The sequence below is a fragment of the Drosophila takahashii genome, chromosome X, assembly GCF_030179915.1.
Source record: "Drosophila takahashii strain IR98-3 E-12201 chromosome X, DtakHiC1v2, whole genome shotgun sequence".
NCBI lineage: Eukaryota > Metazoa > Arthropoda > Insecta > Diptera > Drosophilidae > Drosophila > Drosophila takahashii.
In genome coordinates this window covers 2,400,114-2,418,895 of record NC_091683.1, presented here as the reverse complement: position 1 = coordinate 2,418,895, position 18,782 = coordinate 2,400,114, and the positions used below count along the sequence as shown (strand labels likewise).

General features: G+C 40.3%; 1 protein-coding gene across 1 annotated transcript in view; it reads left to right on the top strand.

Moving 5' to 3' along the window:
- Positions 1 to 18,782, top strand: part of Muc14A (Mucin 14A) — a 112,633-nt gene that overhangs the window by 13,363 nt on the left and 80,488 nt on the right. The window contains exons 5-21 of the mRNA XM_070218507.1: positions 80 to 3,976; positions 4,088 to 5,428; positions 5,894 to 6,250; positions 6,440 to 6,499; positions 6,824 to 8,011; positions 9,884 to 10,633; positions 10,796 to 11,194; positions 11,435 to 11,689; positions 11,963 to 12,043; positions 14,243 to 14,290; positions 14,657 to 14,842; positions 15,431 to 15,478; positions 15,845 to 16,030; positions 17,381 to 17,472; positions 17,506 to 17,588; positions 17,623 to 17,636; positions 18,233 to 18,529. Of these exons, the coding sequence (XP_070074608.1) occupies positions 80 to 3,976; positions 4,088 to 5,428; positions 5,894 to 6,250; positions 6,440 to 6,499; positions 6,824 to 8,011; positions 9,884 to 10,633; positions 10,796 to 11,194; positions 11,435 to 11,689; positions 11,963 to 12,043; positions 14,243 to 14,290; positions 14,657 to 14,842; positions 15,431 to 15,478; positions 15,845 to 16,030; positions 17,381 to 17,472; positions 17,506 to 17,588; positions 17,623 to 17,636; positions 18,233 to 18,529 (9,282 nt within the window). The remainder of the gene's footprint in view (positions 1 to 79; positions 3,977 to 4,087; positions 5,429 to 5,893; positions 6,251 to 6,439; positions 6,500 to 6,823; positions 8,012 to 9,883; positions 10,634 to 10,795; positions 11,195 to 11,434; positions 11,690 to 11,962; positions 12,044 to 14,242; positions 14,291 to 14,656; positions 14,843 to 15,430; positions 15,479 to 15,844; positions 16,031 to 17,380; positions 17,473 to 17,505; positions 17,589 to 17,622; positions 17,637 to 18,232; positions 18,530 to 18,782) is intronic.

Below are 18,782 nucleotides of genomic sequence, written 5' to 3'. Positions count from 1 at the left end.
AAGTACAATTTCGGAATCTCGTCCGCGATCTAGTACAACCTTACCAAAGTCTTCAACCGAATCGAGTACAATATCACAGAGTTCAGTTCAAATATCGAGCACAGAACAATACAAAACCACACCAGAAGAAAGAAGTACAGTTTCGGAATCTCTTCCGCGATCAAGTACCACCTTACCAAAGTATTCAACCGAATGGAGTACAATATCACAGAGTTTACTGCAAATATCGAGCACAGAACAATACGAAACCACTACAGAGAAAAGAAGTACAATTTCGGAATCTCTGCCAAAATCAAGTACCACCTTACCGAAGTCTTCAACCGAATCGAGTACAATATCACAGAGTTCAGTTCAAGTTTCGAGCACAGAACAATACGAAACCACACCAGAGAAAAGAAGTACAATTTCGGAATCTCTGCCACAATCAAGTACAACCTTACCAAAGTCTTCAACCGAATCGAGTACAATATCACAGAGTTCAGTTCAAATTTCGAGCACAGAAAAATACGAAACCACTCCAGAGGAAAGGAGTACAATTTCGAAATCTCTGCCACAATCAAGTACACCCTTACCAAAGTCTTCAAGCGCTTCGACTACACTATCCCGTAGTTCATCTGAAATGTCAAGCACAGAAAAATACGAAACCACTCCAGAGGAAAGAAGTACAATTTCGGAATCTCTTCCGCAATCGAGTACAACCTTACCAAAGTCTTCAACCGAATCGAGTACAATATCACAGAGTTTACTGCAAATATCGAGCATAGAACAATACGAAACCACTCCAGCGGAAAGAAGTACAATTTCGGAATCTCGGCCACAATCAAGTACAACGTTACCAAAGTATTCAACCGAATCGAGTACAATATCACAGAGTTCAGTTCGAATTTCGAGCACAGAACAATACGAAACCACTCCAGAGGAAAGAAGTACAATTCCGGAATCTCTTCCGCAATCAAGTACAACCTTACCAAAGTCTTCAACCGAATCGAGTACAATATCACAGAGTTCACTTCAAATTTCGAGCACAGAACAATACGAAACCTCTCCAGAGGAAAAAAGGACAATTTCGGAATCTCTGCCACAATCAAGTACAATGTTACCAAAGTATTCAAACGAATCGAGTACAATATCACAGAGTTTACTGCAAATATCGAGCACAGAAAAATACGAAACCACACCAGAGGAAAGAAGTACAGTTTTGGAATCTCTTCCGCGATCAAGTACACCCTTACCAAAGTCTTCAACTGAATCGAGTACTACATCACAGAGTTCAGTTCAAATATCAAGCACAGAACAATACGAAGCCACGCCAAAGGAAAGAAGTACAATTTCGGAATCTCTTCCGCAATCTAGTACAACACTACCAAAGTCTTCAAACGAATCCAGTACAATATCACAGAGTTCACTGCAAATAACGAGCACAGAACAATACGAAACCACACCAGAGGAAAGAAGTACAATTTCGGAATCTCTTTCGCAATCTAGTACAACCCTACCAAAGTCTTCAACCGAATCGAGTACAATATCACAGAGTACACTGCAAATATCGAGCACAGAACAATACGAAACCACACCAGAAGAAAGAAGTACAGTTTCGGAATCTCTTCCGCGATCAAGTACCACCTTACCAAAGTCTTCAACCGAATCGAGTACAATATCACAGAGTTCACTTCAAATTTCGAGCACAGAACAATACGAAACCTCTCCAGAGGAAAAAAGTACAATTTCGGAATCTCTGCCACAATCAAGTACAACGTTACCGAAATCTTTAACCGAATCGAGTACAATATCACAGAGTTTACTGCAAATATCGAGCACAGAACAATACGAAACCACACCAGAGGAAAGAAGTACAATTTCGGAATCTCTTCCGCAATCTAGTACAACCCTACCAAAGTCTTCAACCGAATCGAGTACAATATCACAGAGATCAGTTCAAATTTCGAGCACAGAACAATACGAAACCACTCCAGAGGAAAGAAGTATAATTTCGGAATCTCTGCCACAATCAAGTACAACGTTACCAAAATCTTTAACCGAATCGAGTACAATATCACAGAGTTTACTGCAAATATCGAGCACAGAACAATACGAAACCACACCAGAGGAAAGAAGTACAATTTCGGAATCTCTTTCGCAATCTAGTACAACCCTACCAAAGTCTTCAACCGAATCGAGTACAATATCACAGAGTTTACTGCAAATATCGAGCACAGAACAATACGAAACCACACCAGAAGAAAGAAGTACAGTTTCGGAATCTCTTCCGCGATCAAGTACCACCTTACCAAAGTCTTCAACCGAATCGAGTACAATATCACAGAGTTCACTGCAAATATCGAGCACAGAACAATACGAAACCACGCCAAAGGAAAGAAGTACAATTTCGGAATCTCTTCCGCAATCTAGTACAACCCTACCAAAGTCTTCAAACGAATCGAGTACAATATCACAGAGTTTACTGCAAATATCGAGCACAGAACAATACGAAACCACTCCAGAGGAAAGAAGTACAATTTCGGAATCTCTTCCGCAATCAAGTACACCCTTACCAAAGTCTTCAACAGAATCGAGTAAAATATCACAGAGTTCAGTTCAAATTTCGAGCACAGAACAATACGAAACCACTCCAGAGGAAAGAAGTACAATTTCGGAATCTCTGCCACAATCAAGTACAACGTTACCAAAATCTTTAACCGAATCGAGTACAATATCACAGAGTTTACTGCAAATATCGAGCACAGAACAATACGAAACCACACCAGAAGAAAGAAGTACAGTTTCGGAATCTCTTCCGCGATCAAGTACCACCTTACCAAAGTCTTCAACCGAATCGAGTACAATATCACAGAGTTCACTGCAAATATCGAGCACAGAACAATACGAAACCACGCCAAAGGAAAGAAGTACAATTTCGGAATCTCTTCCGCAATCTAGTACAACCCTACCAAAGTCTTCAAACGAATCGAGTACAATATCACAGAGTTTACTGCAAATATCGAGCACAGAACAATACGAAACCACTCCAGAGGAAAGAAGTACAATTTCGGAATCTCTTCCGCAATCAAGTACACCCTTACCAAAGTCTTCAACAGAATCGAGTAAAATATCACAAAGTTCAGTTCAAATTTCGAGCACAGAACAATACGAAACCACTCCAGAAGAAAGAAGTACAATTTCGGAATCTCTTCCGCAATCAAGTACAACCTTACCAAAGTCTTCAACCGAATCGAGTACAATATCACAGAGTTCACTTCAAATTTCGAGCACAGAACAATACGAAACCTCTCCAGAGGAAAAAAGTACAATTTCGGAATCTCTGCCACAATCAAGTACAACGTTACCAAAATCTTCAACCGAATCGAGTACAATATCACAGAGTTTACTGCAAATATCGAGCACAGAAAAATACAAAACCACACCAGAGGAAAAAAGTACAATTTCGGAATCTCTTCCGCAATTTAGTACAACCCTACCAAAGTCTTCAACCGAATCGAGTACAATATCACAGAGATCAGTTCAAATTTCAAGCACAGAACAATACGAAACCACTCCAGAGGAAAGAAGTTTAATTTCGGAATCTCTGCCACAATCAAGTACAACCTTACCAAAGTCTTCAACAGAACCGAGTACAATATCTCAGAGTTCACTGCAAATATCGAGCACAGAACAATACGAAACCACACCAGAGGAAAGAAGTACAATTTCGGAATCTCTGCCACAATCAAGTACAACCTTACCAAAGTCTTCAACAGAACCGAGTACAATATCTCAGAGTTCACTGCAAATATCGAGAAAAGAACAATACGAAATCACACCAGAGGAAAGAAGTACAATTTCGGAATCTCTTCCGCAATCTAGTACAACCCTACCAAAGTCTTCAACCGAATCGAGTACAATATCACAGAGATCAGTTCAAATTTCGAGCACAGACCAATACGAAACCACTCCAGAGGAAAGAAGTACAATTTCGGAATCTCTTCTGCGATCTAGTACAACCTTACCAAAGTCTTCAACCGAATCGAGTACAATATCACAGAGTTCACTGCAAATATCGAGCACAGAACAATACGAAACCACTCCAGAGGAAAGAAGTACAATTTCGGAATCTCTTCCGCAATCTAGTACAACCTTACCAAAGTCTTCAACCGAATCGAGCTTAATATCACAGATTTCACTGCAAATATCGAGCACAGAACAATACGAAACCACTCCAGAGGAAAGAAGTACAATTTCGGAATCTCGTCCGCGATCTAGTACAACCTTACCAAAGTCTTTAACCGAATCGAGTACAATATCACAGAGTTCACTGCAAATATCGAGCACAGAACAATACGAAACCACGCCAAAGGAAAGAAGTACAATTTCGGAATCTCTTCCGCAATCTAGTACAACCCTACCAAAGTCTTCAAACGAATCGAGTACAATATCACAGAGTTTACTGCAAATATCGAGCACAGAACAATACGAAACCACTCCAGAGGAAAGAAGTACAATTTCGGAATCTCTTCCGCAATCAAGTACACCCTTACCAAAGTCTTCAACAGAATCGAGTAAAATATCACAAAGTTCAGTTCAAATTTCGAGCACAGAACAATACGAAACCACTCCAGAAGAAAGAAGTACAATTTCGGAATCTCTTCCGCAATCAAGTACAACCTTACCAAAGTCTTCAACCGAATCGAGTACAATATCACAGAGTTCACTTCAAATTTCGAGCACAGAACAATACGAAACCTCTCCAGAGGAAAAAAGTACAATTTCGGAATCTCTGCCACAATCAAGTACAACGTTACCAAAATCTTCAACCGAATCGAGTACAATATCACAGAGTTTACTGCAAATATCGAGCACAGAAAAATACAAAACCACACCAGAGGAAAAAAGTACAATTTCGGAATCTCTTCCGCAATTTAGTACAACCCTACCAAAGTCTTCAACCGAATCGAGTACAATATCACAGAGATCAGTTCAAATTTCAAGCACAGAACAATACGAAACCACTCCAGAGGAAAGAAGTTTAATTTCGGAATCTCTGCCACAATCAAGTACAACCTTACCAAAGTCTTCAACAGAACCGAGTACAATATCTCAGAGTTCACTGCAAATATCGAGCACAGAACAATACGAAACCACACCAGAGGAAAGAAGTACAATTTCGGAATCTCTGCCACAATCAAGTACAACCTTACCAAAGTCTTCAACAGAACCGAGTACAATATCTCAGAGTTCACTGCAAATATCGAGAAAAGAACAATACGAAATCACACCAGAGGAAAGAAGTACAATTTCGGAATCTCTTCCGCAATCTAGTACAACCCTACCAAAGTCTTCAACCGAATCGAGTACAATATCACAGAGATCAGTTCAAATTTCGAGCACAGACCAATACGAAACCACTCCAGAGGAAAGAAGTACAATTTCGGAATCTCTTCTGCGATCTAGTACAACCTTACCAAAGTCTTCAACCGAATCGAGTACAATATCACAGAGTTCACTGCAAATATCGAGCACAGAACAATACGAAACCACTCCAGAGGAAAGAAGTACAATTTCGGAATCTCTTCCGCAATCTAGTACAACCTTACCAAAGTCTTCAACCGAATCGAGCTTAATATCACAGATTTCACTGCAAATATCGAGCACAGAACAATACGAAACCACTCCAGAGGAAAGAAGTACAATTTCGGAATCTCGTCCGCGATCTAGTACAACCTTACCAAAGTCTTTAACCGAATCGAGTACAATATCACAGAGTTCACTGCAAATATCGAGCACAGAACAATACGAAACCACTCCAGAGGAAAGAAGTAGAATTTCGGAATCTCGTCCGCGATCTAGTACAACCTTACCAAAGTCTTTAACCGAATCGAGTACAATATCACAGAGTTCACTGCAAATATCGAGCACAGAACAATACGAAACCACTCCAGAGGAAAGAAGTAGAATTTCGGAATCTCTGCCACAATCAAGTACAACCTTACCAAAGTCTTCAACCGAATCGAGTACAATATCACAGAGTTCAGTTCAAATATCGAGCAAAGAACAATACGAAACCACTCCAGAGGAAAGAAGTGCAATTTCGGAATCTCTGCCACAATCTAGTACAACCTTACCAAAGTCTTCAACCGAATCGAGTACAATATCACAGAGTTCACAGCAAATATCGAGCACAGAACAATACAAAACCACACCAGAGGAAAGAAGTACAATTTCGGAATCTCTTCCGCAATCTAGTACAACCCTAATAAAGTCTTCAACCGAATCGAGTACAATATCACAGAGATCAGTTCAAATTTCGAGCACAGAACAATACGAAACCACTCCAGAAGAAAGAAGTACAATTTCGGAATCTCTTCCGCGATCTAGTACAACCTTACCAAAGTCTTCAACCGAATCGAGTACAATATCACAGAGTTCACTGCAAATATCGAGCACAGAACAATACGAAACCACTCCAGAGGAAAGAAGTACAATTTCGGAATCTCTTCCGCAATCTAGTACAACCTTACCAAAGTCTTCAACCGAATCGCGTTTAATATCACAGAGTTCACTGCAAATATCGAGCACAGAACAATACGAAACCACTCCAGAGGAAAGAAGTACAATTTCGGAATCTCGTCCGCAATCTAGTACAACCCTACCAAAGTCTTCAACCGAATCGAGTACAATATCACAGAGATCACTGCAAATATCGAGAAAAGAACAATACGAAACCACACCAGAGGAAAGAAGTACAATTTCGGAATCTCTTCCGCAATCTAGTACAACCCTACCAAAGTCTTCAACCGAATCGAGTACAATATCACAGAGTTCACTGCGAATATCGAGCACAGAACAATACGAAACCACTCCAGAGGAAAGAAGTACAATTTCGGAATCTCTTCCGCAATCAAGTACACCCTTATCAAAGTTTTCAACAGAATCGAGTAAAATATCACAGAGTTCAGTTCAAATTTCGAGCACAGAACAATACGAAACCACTCCAGAGGAAAGAAGTACAATTTCGGAATCTCTGCCACAATCAAGTACAACGTTACCAAAATCTTTAACCGAATCGAGTACAATATCACAGAGTTTACTGCAAATATCGAGCACAGAACAATACGAAACCACACCAGAAGAAAGAAGTACAGTTTCGGAATCTCTTCCGCGATCAAGTACCACCTTACCAAAGTCTTCAACCGAATCGAGTACAATATCACAGAGTTCACTTCAAATTTCGAGCACAGAACAATACGAATCCTCTCCAGAGGAAAAAAGTACAATTTCGGAATCTCTGCCACAATCAAGTACAACGTTACCAAAATCTTTAACCGAATCGAGTACAATATCACAGAGTTTACTGCAAATATCGAGCACAGAACAATACGAAACCACACCAGAAGAAAGAAGTACAGTTTCGGAATCTCTTCCGCGATCAAGTACCACCTTACCAAAGTCTTCAACCGAATCGAGTACAATATCACAGAGTTCACTGCAAATATCGAGCACAGAACAATACGAAACCACGCCAAAGGAAAGAAGTACAATTTCGGAATCTCTTCCGCAATCTAGTACAACCCTACCAAAGTCTTCAAACGAATCGAGTACAATATCACAGAGTTTACTGCAAATATCGAGCACAGAACAATACGAAACCACTCCAGAGGAAAGAAGTACAATTTCGGAATCTCTTCCGCAATCAAGTACACCCTTACCAAAGTCTTCAACAGAATCGAGTAAAATATCACAGAGTTCAGTTCAAATTTCGAGCACAGAACAATACGAAACCACTCCAGAGGAAAGAAGTACAATTTCGGAATCTCTTCCGCAATCAAGTACAACCTTACCAAAGTCTTCAACCGAAACGAGTACAATATCACAGAGTTCACTTCAAATTTCGAGCACAGAACAATACGAAACCTCTCCAGAGGAAAAAAGTACAATTTCGGAATCTCTGCCACAATCAAGTACAACGTTACCAAAATCTTCAACCGAATCGAGTACAATATCACAGAGTTTACTGCAAATATCGAGCACAGAAAAATACAAAACCACACCAGAGGGAAAAAGTACAATTTCGGAATCTCTTCCGCAATTTAGTACAACCCTACCAAAGTCTTCAACCGAATCGAGTACAATATCACAGAGATCAGTTCAAATTTCGAGCACAGAACAATACGAAACCACTCCAGAGGAAAGAAGTTTAATTTCGGAATCTCTGCCACAATCAAGTACAACCTTACCAAAGTCTTCAACAGAACCGAGTACAATATCTCAGAGTTCACTGCAAATATCGAGCACAGAACAATACGAAACCACACCAGAGGAAAGAAGTACAATTTCGGAATCTCTGCCACAATCAAGTACAACCTTACCAAAGTCTTCAACAGAACCGAGTACAATATCTCAGAGTTCACTGCAAATATCGAGAAAAGAACAATACGAAACCACACCAGAGGAAAGAAGTACAATTTCGGAATCTTTTCCGCAATCTAGTACAACCCTACCAAAGTCTTCAACCGAATCGAGTACAATATCACAGAGATCAGTTCAAATTTCGAGCACAGACCAATACGAAACCACTCCAGAGGAAAGAAGTACAATTTCGGAATCTCTTCTGCGATCTAGTACAACCTTACCAAAGTCTTCAACCGAATCGAGTACAATATCACAGAGTTCACTGCAAATATCGAGCACAGAACAATACGAAACCACTCCAGAGGAAAGAAGTACAATTTCGGAATCTCGTCCGCGATCTAGTACAACCTTACCAAAGTCTTTAACCGAATCGAGTACAATATCACAGAGTTCACTGCAAATATCGAGCACAGAACAATACGAAACCACTCCAGAGGAAAGAAGTAGAATTTCGGAATCTCTGCCACAATCAAATACAACCTTACCAAAGTCTTCAACCGAATCGAGTACAATATCACAGAGTTCAGTTCAAATATCGAGCAAAGAACAATACGAAACCACTCCAGAGGAAAGAAGTGCAATTTCGGAATCTCTGCCACAATCTAGTACAACCTTACCAAAGTCTTCAACCGAATCGAGTACAATATCACAGAGTTCACAGCAAATATCGAGCACAGAACAATACAAAACCACACCAGAGGAAAGAAGTACAATTTCGGAATCTCTTCCGCAATCTAGTACAACCCTAATAAAGTCTTCAACCGAATCGAGTACAATATCACAGAGATCAGTTCAAATTTCGAGCACAGAACAATACGAAACCACTCCAGAAGAAAGAAGTACAATTTCGGAATCTCTTCCGCGATCTAGTACAACCTTACCAAAGTCTTCAACCGAATCGAGTACAATATCACAGAGTTCACTGCAAATATCGAGCACAGAACAATACGAAACCACTCCAGAGGAAAGAAGTACAATTTCGGAATCTCTTCCGCAATCTAGTACAACCTTACCAAAGTCTTCAACCGAATCGCGTTTAATATCACAGAGTTCACTGCAAATATCGAGCACAGAACAATACGAAACCACTCCAGAGGAAAGAAGTACAATTTCGGAATCTCGTCCGCAATCTAGTACAACCCTACCAAAGTCTTCAACCGAATCGAGTACAATATCACAGAGATCACTGCAAATATCGAGAAAAGAACAATACGAAACCACACCAGAGGAAAAAAGTACAATTTCGGAATCTCTTCCGCAATCTAGTACAACCCTACCAAAGTCTTCAACCGAATCGAGTACAATATCACAGAGTTCACTGCGAATATCGAGCACAGAACAATACGAAACCACTCCAGCGGAAAGAAGTACAATTTCGGAATCTCTGCCACAATCAAGTACACCCTTACCAAAGTCTTCAACAGAATCGAGTACAATATCACAGAGTTCAGTTCAAATTTCGAGCACAGAACAATACGAAACCACTCCAGAGGAAAGAAGTACAATTTCGGAATCTCTTCCGCAATCAAGTACAACCTTACCAAAGTCTTCAACCGAATCGAGTACAATATCACAGAGTTCACTGCGAATATCGAGCACAGAACAATACGAAACCACTCCAGAGGAAAGAAGTACAATTTCGGAATCTCTGCCACAATCAAGTACACCCTTACCAAAGTCTTCAACAGAATCGAGTACAATATCACAGAGTTCAGTTCAAATTTCGAGCACAGAACAATACGAAACCACTCCAGAGGAAAGAAGTACAATTTCGGAATCTCTTCCGCAATCTAGTACAACCTTACCAAAGTCTTCAACCGAATCGCGTTTAATATCACAGAGTTCACTGCAAATATCGAGCACAGAACAATACGAAACCACTCCAGAGGAAAGAAGTACAATTTCGGAATCTCGTCCGCAATCTAGTACAACCCTACCAAAGTCTTCAACCGAATCGAGTACAATATCACAGAGATCACTGCAAATATCGAGAAAAGAACAATACGAAACCACACCAGAGGAAAGAAGTACAATTTCGGAATCTCTTCCGCAATCTAGTACAACCCTACCAAAGTCTTCAACCGAATCGAGTACAATATCACAGAGTTCACTGCGAATATCGAGCACAGAACAATACGAAACCACTCCAGCGGAAAGAAGTACAATTTCGGAATCTCTGCCACAATCAAGTACACCCTTACCAAAGTCTTCAACAGAATCGAGTACAATATCACAGAGTTCACATCAAATTTCGAGCACAGAACAATACGAATCCTCTCCAGAGGAAAGAAGTACAATTTCGGAATCTCTGCCACAATCAAGTACAACCCCACCAAAGTTTTCAAGCCCATCGACTACACTATACAGTAGTTCATCTGAAATGTCGAGCACAGAAAAATACGAAACCACTCCAAAGGAAAGAAGTACAATTTCGGAATCTCTTCCGCAATCTAGTACAACCTTACCAAAGTCTTTAACCGAATCGAGTACAATATCACAGAGTTCACTGCAAATATCGAGCACAGAACAATACGAAACCACTCCAGAGGAAAAAAGTACAATTTCGGAATCTCTGCCACAATCAAGTACAACCTTACCAAAGTCTTCAACAGAACCGAGTACAATATCGCAGAGTTCACTGCAAATATCGAGCACAGAACAATACGAAACCACTCCAGAGGAAAGAAGTACAATTTCGAAATCTCTTCCGCAATCTAGTACAACCTTACCAAAGTCTTCAACAGAACCGAGTACAATATCTCAGAGTTCACTGCAAATATCGAGCACAGAACAATACGAAACCACACCAGAGGAAAGAAGTACAACTTCGGAATCTCTGCCACAATCAAGTACAACCTTACCAAAGTCTTCAACAGAACCGAGTACAATATCTCAGAGTTCACTGCAAATATCGAGCACAGAACAATACGAAACCACACCAGAGGAAAGAAGTACAATTTCGGAATCTCTGCCACAATCAAGTACAACCCCACCAAAGTTTTCAAGCCCATCGACTACACTATACAGTAGTTCATCTGAAATGTCGAGCACAGAAAAATACGAAACCACTCCAGAGGAAAGAAGTACAATTTCGGAATCTCTGCCACAATCAAGTACAACCTTACCAAAGTCTTCAACAGAACCGAGTACAATATCTCAGAGTTCACTGCAAATATCGAGCACAAAACAATACGAAACCACTCCAGAGGAAAGAAGTACAATTTCGAAATCTCTTCCGCAATCAAGTACAACCTTACTAAAGTCTTCAACCGAATCGAGTTCAATATCACAGAGTTCACTGCAAATATCGAGCACAAAACAATACGAAACCACACTAGAGAAAAGAAGTACAATTTCGGAATCTCTGCCACAATCAAGTACAACCTTACCAAAGTCTTCAACAGAACCGAGTACAATATCTCAGAGTTCACTGCAAATATCGAGCACAGAACAATACGAAACCACACCAGAGGAAAGAAGTACAATTTCGGAATCTCTGCCACAATCAAGTACAACCCCACCAAAGTTTTCAAGCCCATCGACTACACTATACAGTAGTTCATCTGAAATGTCGAGCACAGAAAAATACGAAACCACTCCAGAGGAAAGAAGTACAATTTCGGAATCTCTGCCACAATCAAGTACAACCTTACCAAAGTCTTCAACAGAACCGAGTACAATATCTCAGAGTTCACTGCAAATATCGAGCACAGAACAATACGAAACCACACCAGAGGAAAGAAGTACAATTTCGGAATCTCTTCCGCAATCTAGTACAACCCTACCAAAGTCTTCAACCGAATCGAGTACAATATCACAGAGATCAGTTCAAATTTCGAGCACAGAACAATACGAAACCACTCCAAAGGAAAGAAGTACAATTTCGGAATCTCTTCCGCAATCTAGTACAACCTTACCAAAGTCTTTAACCGAATCGAGTACAATATCACAGAGTTCACTGCAAATATCGAGCACAGAACAATACGAAACCACTCCAGAGGAAAGAAGTACAATTTCGGAATCTCTGCCACAATCAAATACAACCTTACCAAAGTCTTCAACAGAACCGAGTACAATATCTCAGAGTTCACTGCAAATATCGAGCACAGAACAATACGAAACCACACCAGAGGAAAAAAGTACAATTTCGGAATCTCTGCCACAATCAAGTACAACCCCACCAAAGTTTTCAAGCCCATCGACTACACTATACAGTAGTTCATCTGAAATGTCGAGCACAGAAAAATACGAAACCACTCCAGAGGAAAGAAGTACAATTTCGGAATCTCTGCCACAATCAAGTACAACCTTACCAAAGTCTTCAACAGAACCGAGTACAATATCTCAGAGTTCACTGCAAGTACCGAGCACAAAACAATACGAAACCACTCCAGAGGAAAGAAGTACAATTTCGAAATCTCTTCCGCAATCAAGTACAACCTTACTAAAGTCTTCAACCGAATCGAGTTCAATATCACAGAGTTCACTGGAAATATCGAGCACAAAACAATACGAAACCACACTAGAGGAAAGAAGTACAATTTTGGAATCTCTGCCACAATCAAGTACCACCTTACCAAAGTCTTCAACAGAACCGAGTACAATATCTCAGAGTTCACTGCAAATATCGAGCACAGAACAATACGAAACCACACCAGAGGAAAGAAGTACAATTTCGGAATCTCTGCCACAATCAAGTACAACCCCACCAAAGTTTTCAAGCCCATCGACTACACTATACAGTAGTTCATCTGAAATGTCGAGCACAGAAAAATACGAAACCACTCCAGAGGAAAGAAGTACAATTTCGGAATCTCTGCCACAATCAAGTACAACCTTACCAAAGTCTTCAACAGAACCGAGTACAATATCTCAGAGTTCACTGCAAATATCGAGCACAGAACAATACGAAACCACACCAGAGGAAAGAAGTACAATTTCGGAATCTCTTCCGCAATCTAGTACAACCCTACCAAAGTCTTCAACCGAATCGAGTACAATATCACAGAGATCAGTTCAAATTTCGAGCACAGAACAATACGAAACCACTCCAAAGGAAAGAAGTACAATTTCGGAATCTCTTCCGCAATCTAGTACAACCTTACCAAAGTCTTTAACCGAATCGAGTACAATATCACAGAGTTCACTGCAAATATCGAGCACAGAACAATACGAAACCACTCCAGAGGAAAGAAGTACAATTTCGGAATCTCTGCCACAATCAAATACAACCTTACCAAAGTCTTCAACAGAACCGAGTACAATATCTCAGAGTTCACTGCAAATATCGAGCACAGAACAATACGAAACAACACCAGAGGAAAAAAGTACAATTTCGGAATCTCTGCCACAATCAAGTACAACCCCACCAAAGTTTTCAAGCCCATCGACTACACTATACAGTAGTTCATCTGAAATGTCGAGCACAGAAAAATACGAAACCACTCCAGAGGAAAGAAGTACAATTTCGGAATCTCTGCCACAATCAAGTACAACCTTACCAAAGTCTTCAACAGAACCGAGTACAATATCTCAGAGTTCACTGCAAGTACCGAGCACAAAACAATACGAAACCACTCCAGAGGAAAGAAGTACAATTTCGAAATCTCTTCCGCAATCAAGTACAACCTTACTAAAGTCTTCAACCGAATCGAGTTCAATATCACAGAGTTCACTGGAAATATCGAGCACAAAACAATACGAAACCACACTAGAGGAAAGAAGTACAATTTTGGAATCTCTGCCACAATCAAGTACCACCTTACCAAAGTCTTCAACAGAACCGAGTACAATATCTCAGAGTTCACTGCAAATATCGAGCACAGAACAATACGAAACCACACCAGAGGAAAGAAGTACAATTTCGGAATCTCTGCCACAATCAAGTACAACCCCACCAAAGTTTTCAAGCCCATCGACTACACTATACAGTAGTTCATCTGAAATGTCGAGCACAGAAAAATACGAAACCACTCCAGAGGAAAGAAGTACAATTTCGGAATCTCTGCCACAATCAAGTACAACCTTACCAAAGTCTTCAACAGAACCGAGTACAATATCTCAGAGTTCACTGCAAATATCGAGCACAGAACAATACGAAACCACACCAGAGGAAAGAAGTACAATTTCGGAATCTCTTCCGCAATCTAGTACAACCCTACCAAAGTCTTCAACCGAATCGAGTACAATATCACAGAGATCAGTTCAAATTTCGAGCACAGAACAATACGAAACCACTCCAAAGGAAAGAAGTACAATTTCGGAATCTCTTCCGCAATCTAGTACAACCTTACCAAAGTCTTTAACCGAATCGAGTACAATATCACAGAGTTCACTGCAAATATCGAGCACAGAACAATACGAAACCACTCCAGAGGAAAGAAGTACAATTTCGGAATCTCTGCCACAATCAAATACAACCTTACCAAAGTCTTCAACAGAACCGAGTACAATATCTCAGAGTTCACTGCAAATATCGAGCACAGAACAATACGAAACAACACCAGAGGAAAAAAGTACAATTTCGGAATCTCTGCCACAATCAAGTACAACCCCACCAAAGTTTTCAAGCCCATCGACTACACTATACAGTAGTTCATCTGAAATGTCGAGCACAGAAAAATACGAAACCACTCCAGAGGAAAGAAGTACAATTTCGGAATCTCTGCCACAATCAAGTACAACCTTACCAAAGTCTTCAACAGAACCGAGTACAATATCTCAGAGTTCACTGCAAGTACCGAGCACAAAACAATACGAAACCACTCCAGAGGAAAGAAGTACAATTTCGAAATCTCTTCCGCAATCAAGTACAACCTTACTAAAGTCTTCAACCGAATCGAGTTCAATATCACAGAGTTCACTGGAAATATCGAGCACAAAACAATACGAAACCACACTAGAGGAAAGAAGTACAATTTCGGAATCTCTGCCACAATCAAGTACCACCTTACCAAAGTCTTCAACAGAACCGAGTACAATATCTCAGAGTTCACTGCAAATATCGAGCACAGAACAATACGAAACCACACCAGAGGAAAGAAGTACAATTTCGGAATCTCTGCCACAATCAAGTACAACCCCACCAAAGTTTTCAAGCCCATCGACTACACTATACAGTAGTTCATCTGAAATGTCGAGCACAGAAAAATACGAAACCACTCCAGAGGAAAGAAGTACAATTTCGGAATCTCTGCCACAATCAAGTACAACCTTACCAAAGTCTTCAACAGAACCGAGTACAATATCTCAGAGTTCACTGCAAATATCGAGCACAGAACAATACGAAACCACACCAGAGGAAAGAAGTACAATTTCGGAATCTCTTCCGCAATCTAGTACAACCCTACCAAAGTCTTCAACCGAATCGAGTACAATATCACAGAGATCAGTTCAAATTTCGAGCACAGAACAATACGAAACCACTCCAAAGGAAAGAAGTACAATTTCGGAATCTCTTCCGCAATCTAGTACAACCTTACCAAAGTCTTTAACCGAATCGAGTACAATATCACAGAGTTCACTGCAAATATCGAGCACAGAACAATACGAAACCACTCCAGAGGAAAGAAGTACAATTTCGGAATCTCTGCCACAATCAAATACAACCTTACCAAAGTCTTCAACAGAACCGAGTACAATATCTCAGAGTTCACTGCAAATATCGAGCACAGAACAATACGAAACAACACCAGAGGAAAAAAGTACAATTTCGGAATCTCTGCCACAATCAAGTACAACCCCACCAAAGTTTTCAAGCCCATCGACTACACTATACAGTAGTTCATCTGAAATGTCGAGCACAGAAAAATACGAAACCACTCCAGAGGAAAGAAGTACAATTTCGGAATCTCTGCCACAATCAAGTACAACCTTACCAAAGTCTTCAACAGAACCGAGTACAATATCTCAGAGTTCACTGCAAGTACCGAGCACAAAACAATACGAAACCACTCCAGAGGAAAGAAGTACAATTTCGAAATCTCTTCCGCAATCAAGTACAACCTTACTAAAGTCTTCAACCGAATCGAGTTCAATATCACAGAGTTCACTGGAAATATCGAGCACAAAACAATACGAAACCACACTAGAGGAAAGAAGTACAATTTTGGAATCTCTGCCACAATCAAGTACCACCTTACCAAAGTCTTCAACAGAACCGAGTACAATATCTCAGAGTTCACTGCAAATATCGAGCACAGAACAATACGAAACCACACCAGAGGAAAGAAGTACAATTTCGGAATCTCTGCCACAATCAAGTACAACCCCACCAAAGTTTTCAAGCCCATCGACTACACTATACAGTAGTTCATCTGAAATGTCGAGCACAGAAAAATACGAAACCACTCCAGAGGAAAGAAGTACAATTTCGGAATCTCTGCCACAATCAAGTACAACCTTACCAAAGTCTTCAACAGAACCGAGTACAATATCTCAGAGTTCACTGCAAATATCGAGCACAGAACAATACGAAACCACACCAGAGGAAAGAAGTACAATTTCGGAATCTCTTCCGCAATCTAGTACAACCCTACCAAAGTCTTCAACCGAATCGAGTACAATATCACAGAGATCAGTTCAAATTTCGAGCACAGAACAATACGAAACCACTCCAAAGGAAAGAAGTACAATTTCGGAATCTCTTCCGCAATCTAGTACAACCTTACCAAAGTCTTTAACCGAATCGAGTACAATATCACAGAGTTCACTGCAAATATCGAGCACAGAACAATACGAAACCACTCCAGAGGAAAGAAGTACAATTTCGGAATCTCTGCCACAATCAAATACAACCTTACCAAAGTCTTCAACAGAACCGAGTACAATATCTCAGAGTTCACTGCAAATATCGAGCACAGAACAATACGAAACAACACCAGAGGAAAAAAGTACAATTTCGGAATCTCTGCCACAATCAAGTACAACCCCACCAAAGTTTTCAAGCCCATCGACTACACTATACAGTAGTTCATCTGAAATGTCGAGCACAGAAAAATACGAAACCACTCCAGAGGAAAGAAGTACAATTTCGGAATCTCTGCCACAATCAAGTACAACCTTACCAAAGTCTTCAACAGAACCGAGTACAATATCTCAGAGTTCACTGCAAGTACCGAGCACAAAACAATACGAAACCACTCCAGAGGAAAGAAGTACAATTTCGAAATCCCTTCCGCAATCAAGTACAACCTTACTAAAGTCTTCAACCGAATCGAGTTCAATATCACAGAGTTCACTGGAAATATCGAGCACAAAACAATACGAAACCACACTAGAGGAAAGAAGTACAATTTCGGAATCTCTGCCACAATCAAGTACCACCTTACCAAAGTCTTCAACAGAACCGAGTACAATATCTCAGAGTTCACTGCAAATATCGAGCACAGAACAATACGAAACCACACCAGAGGAAAGAAGTACAATTTCGGAATCTCTGCCACAATCAAGTACAACCCCACCAAAGTTTTCAAGCCCATCGACTACACTATACAGTAGTTCATCTGAAATGTCGAGCACAGAAAAATACGAAACCACTCCAGAGGAAAGAAGTACAATTTCGGAATCTCTGCCACAATCAAGTACAACCTTACCAAAGTCTTCAACAGAACCGAGTACAATATCTCAGAGTTCACTGCAAATATCGAGCACAGAACAATACGAAACCACACCAGAGGAAAGAAGTACAATTTCGGAATCTCTTCCGCAATCTAGTACAACCCTACCAAAGTCTTCAACCGAATCGAGTACAATATCACAGAGATCAGTTCAAATTTCGAGCACAGAACAATACGAAACCACTCCAAAGGAAAGAAGTACAATTTCGGAATCTCTTCCGCAATCTAGTACAACCTTACCAAAGTCTTTAACCGAATCGAGTACAATATCACAGAGTTCACTGCAAATATCGAGCACAGAACAATACGAAACCACTCCAGAGGAAAGAAGTAGAATTTCGGAATCTCTGCCACAATCAAGTACAACCTTACCAAAGTCTTCAACAGAACCGAGTACAATATCGCAGAGTTCACTGCAAATATCGAGCACAGAACAATACGAAACCACTCCAGAGGAAAGAAGTACAATTTCGAAATCTCTTCCGCAATCTAGTACAACCTTACCAAAGTCTTCAACAGAACCGAGTACAATATCTCAGAGTTCACTGCAAATTTCGAGCACAGAACAATACGAAACCACTCCAGAGGAAAGAAGTACAATTTCGGAATCTCTGCCACAATCAAGTACAACCTTACCAAAGTCTTCAACCGAATCGAGTACAATATCACAGAGTTCAGTTCAAATATCGAGCAATGAACAATACGAAACCACTCCAGAGGAAAGAAGTGCAATTTCGGAATCTCTGCCACAATCTAGTACAA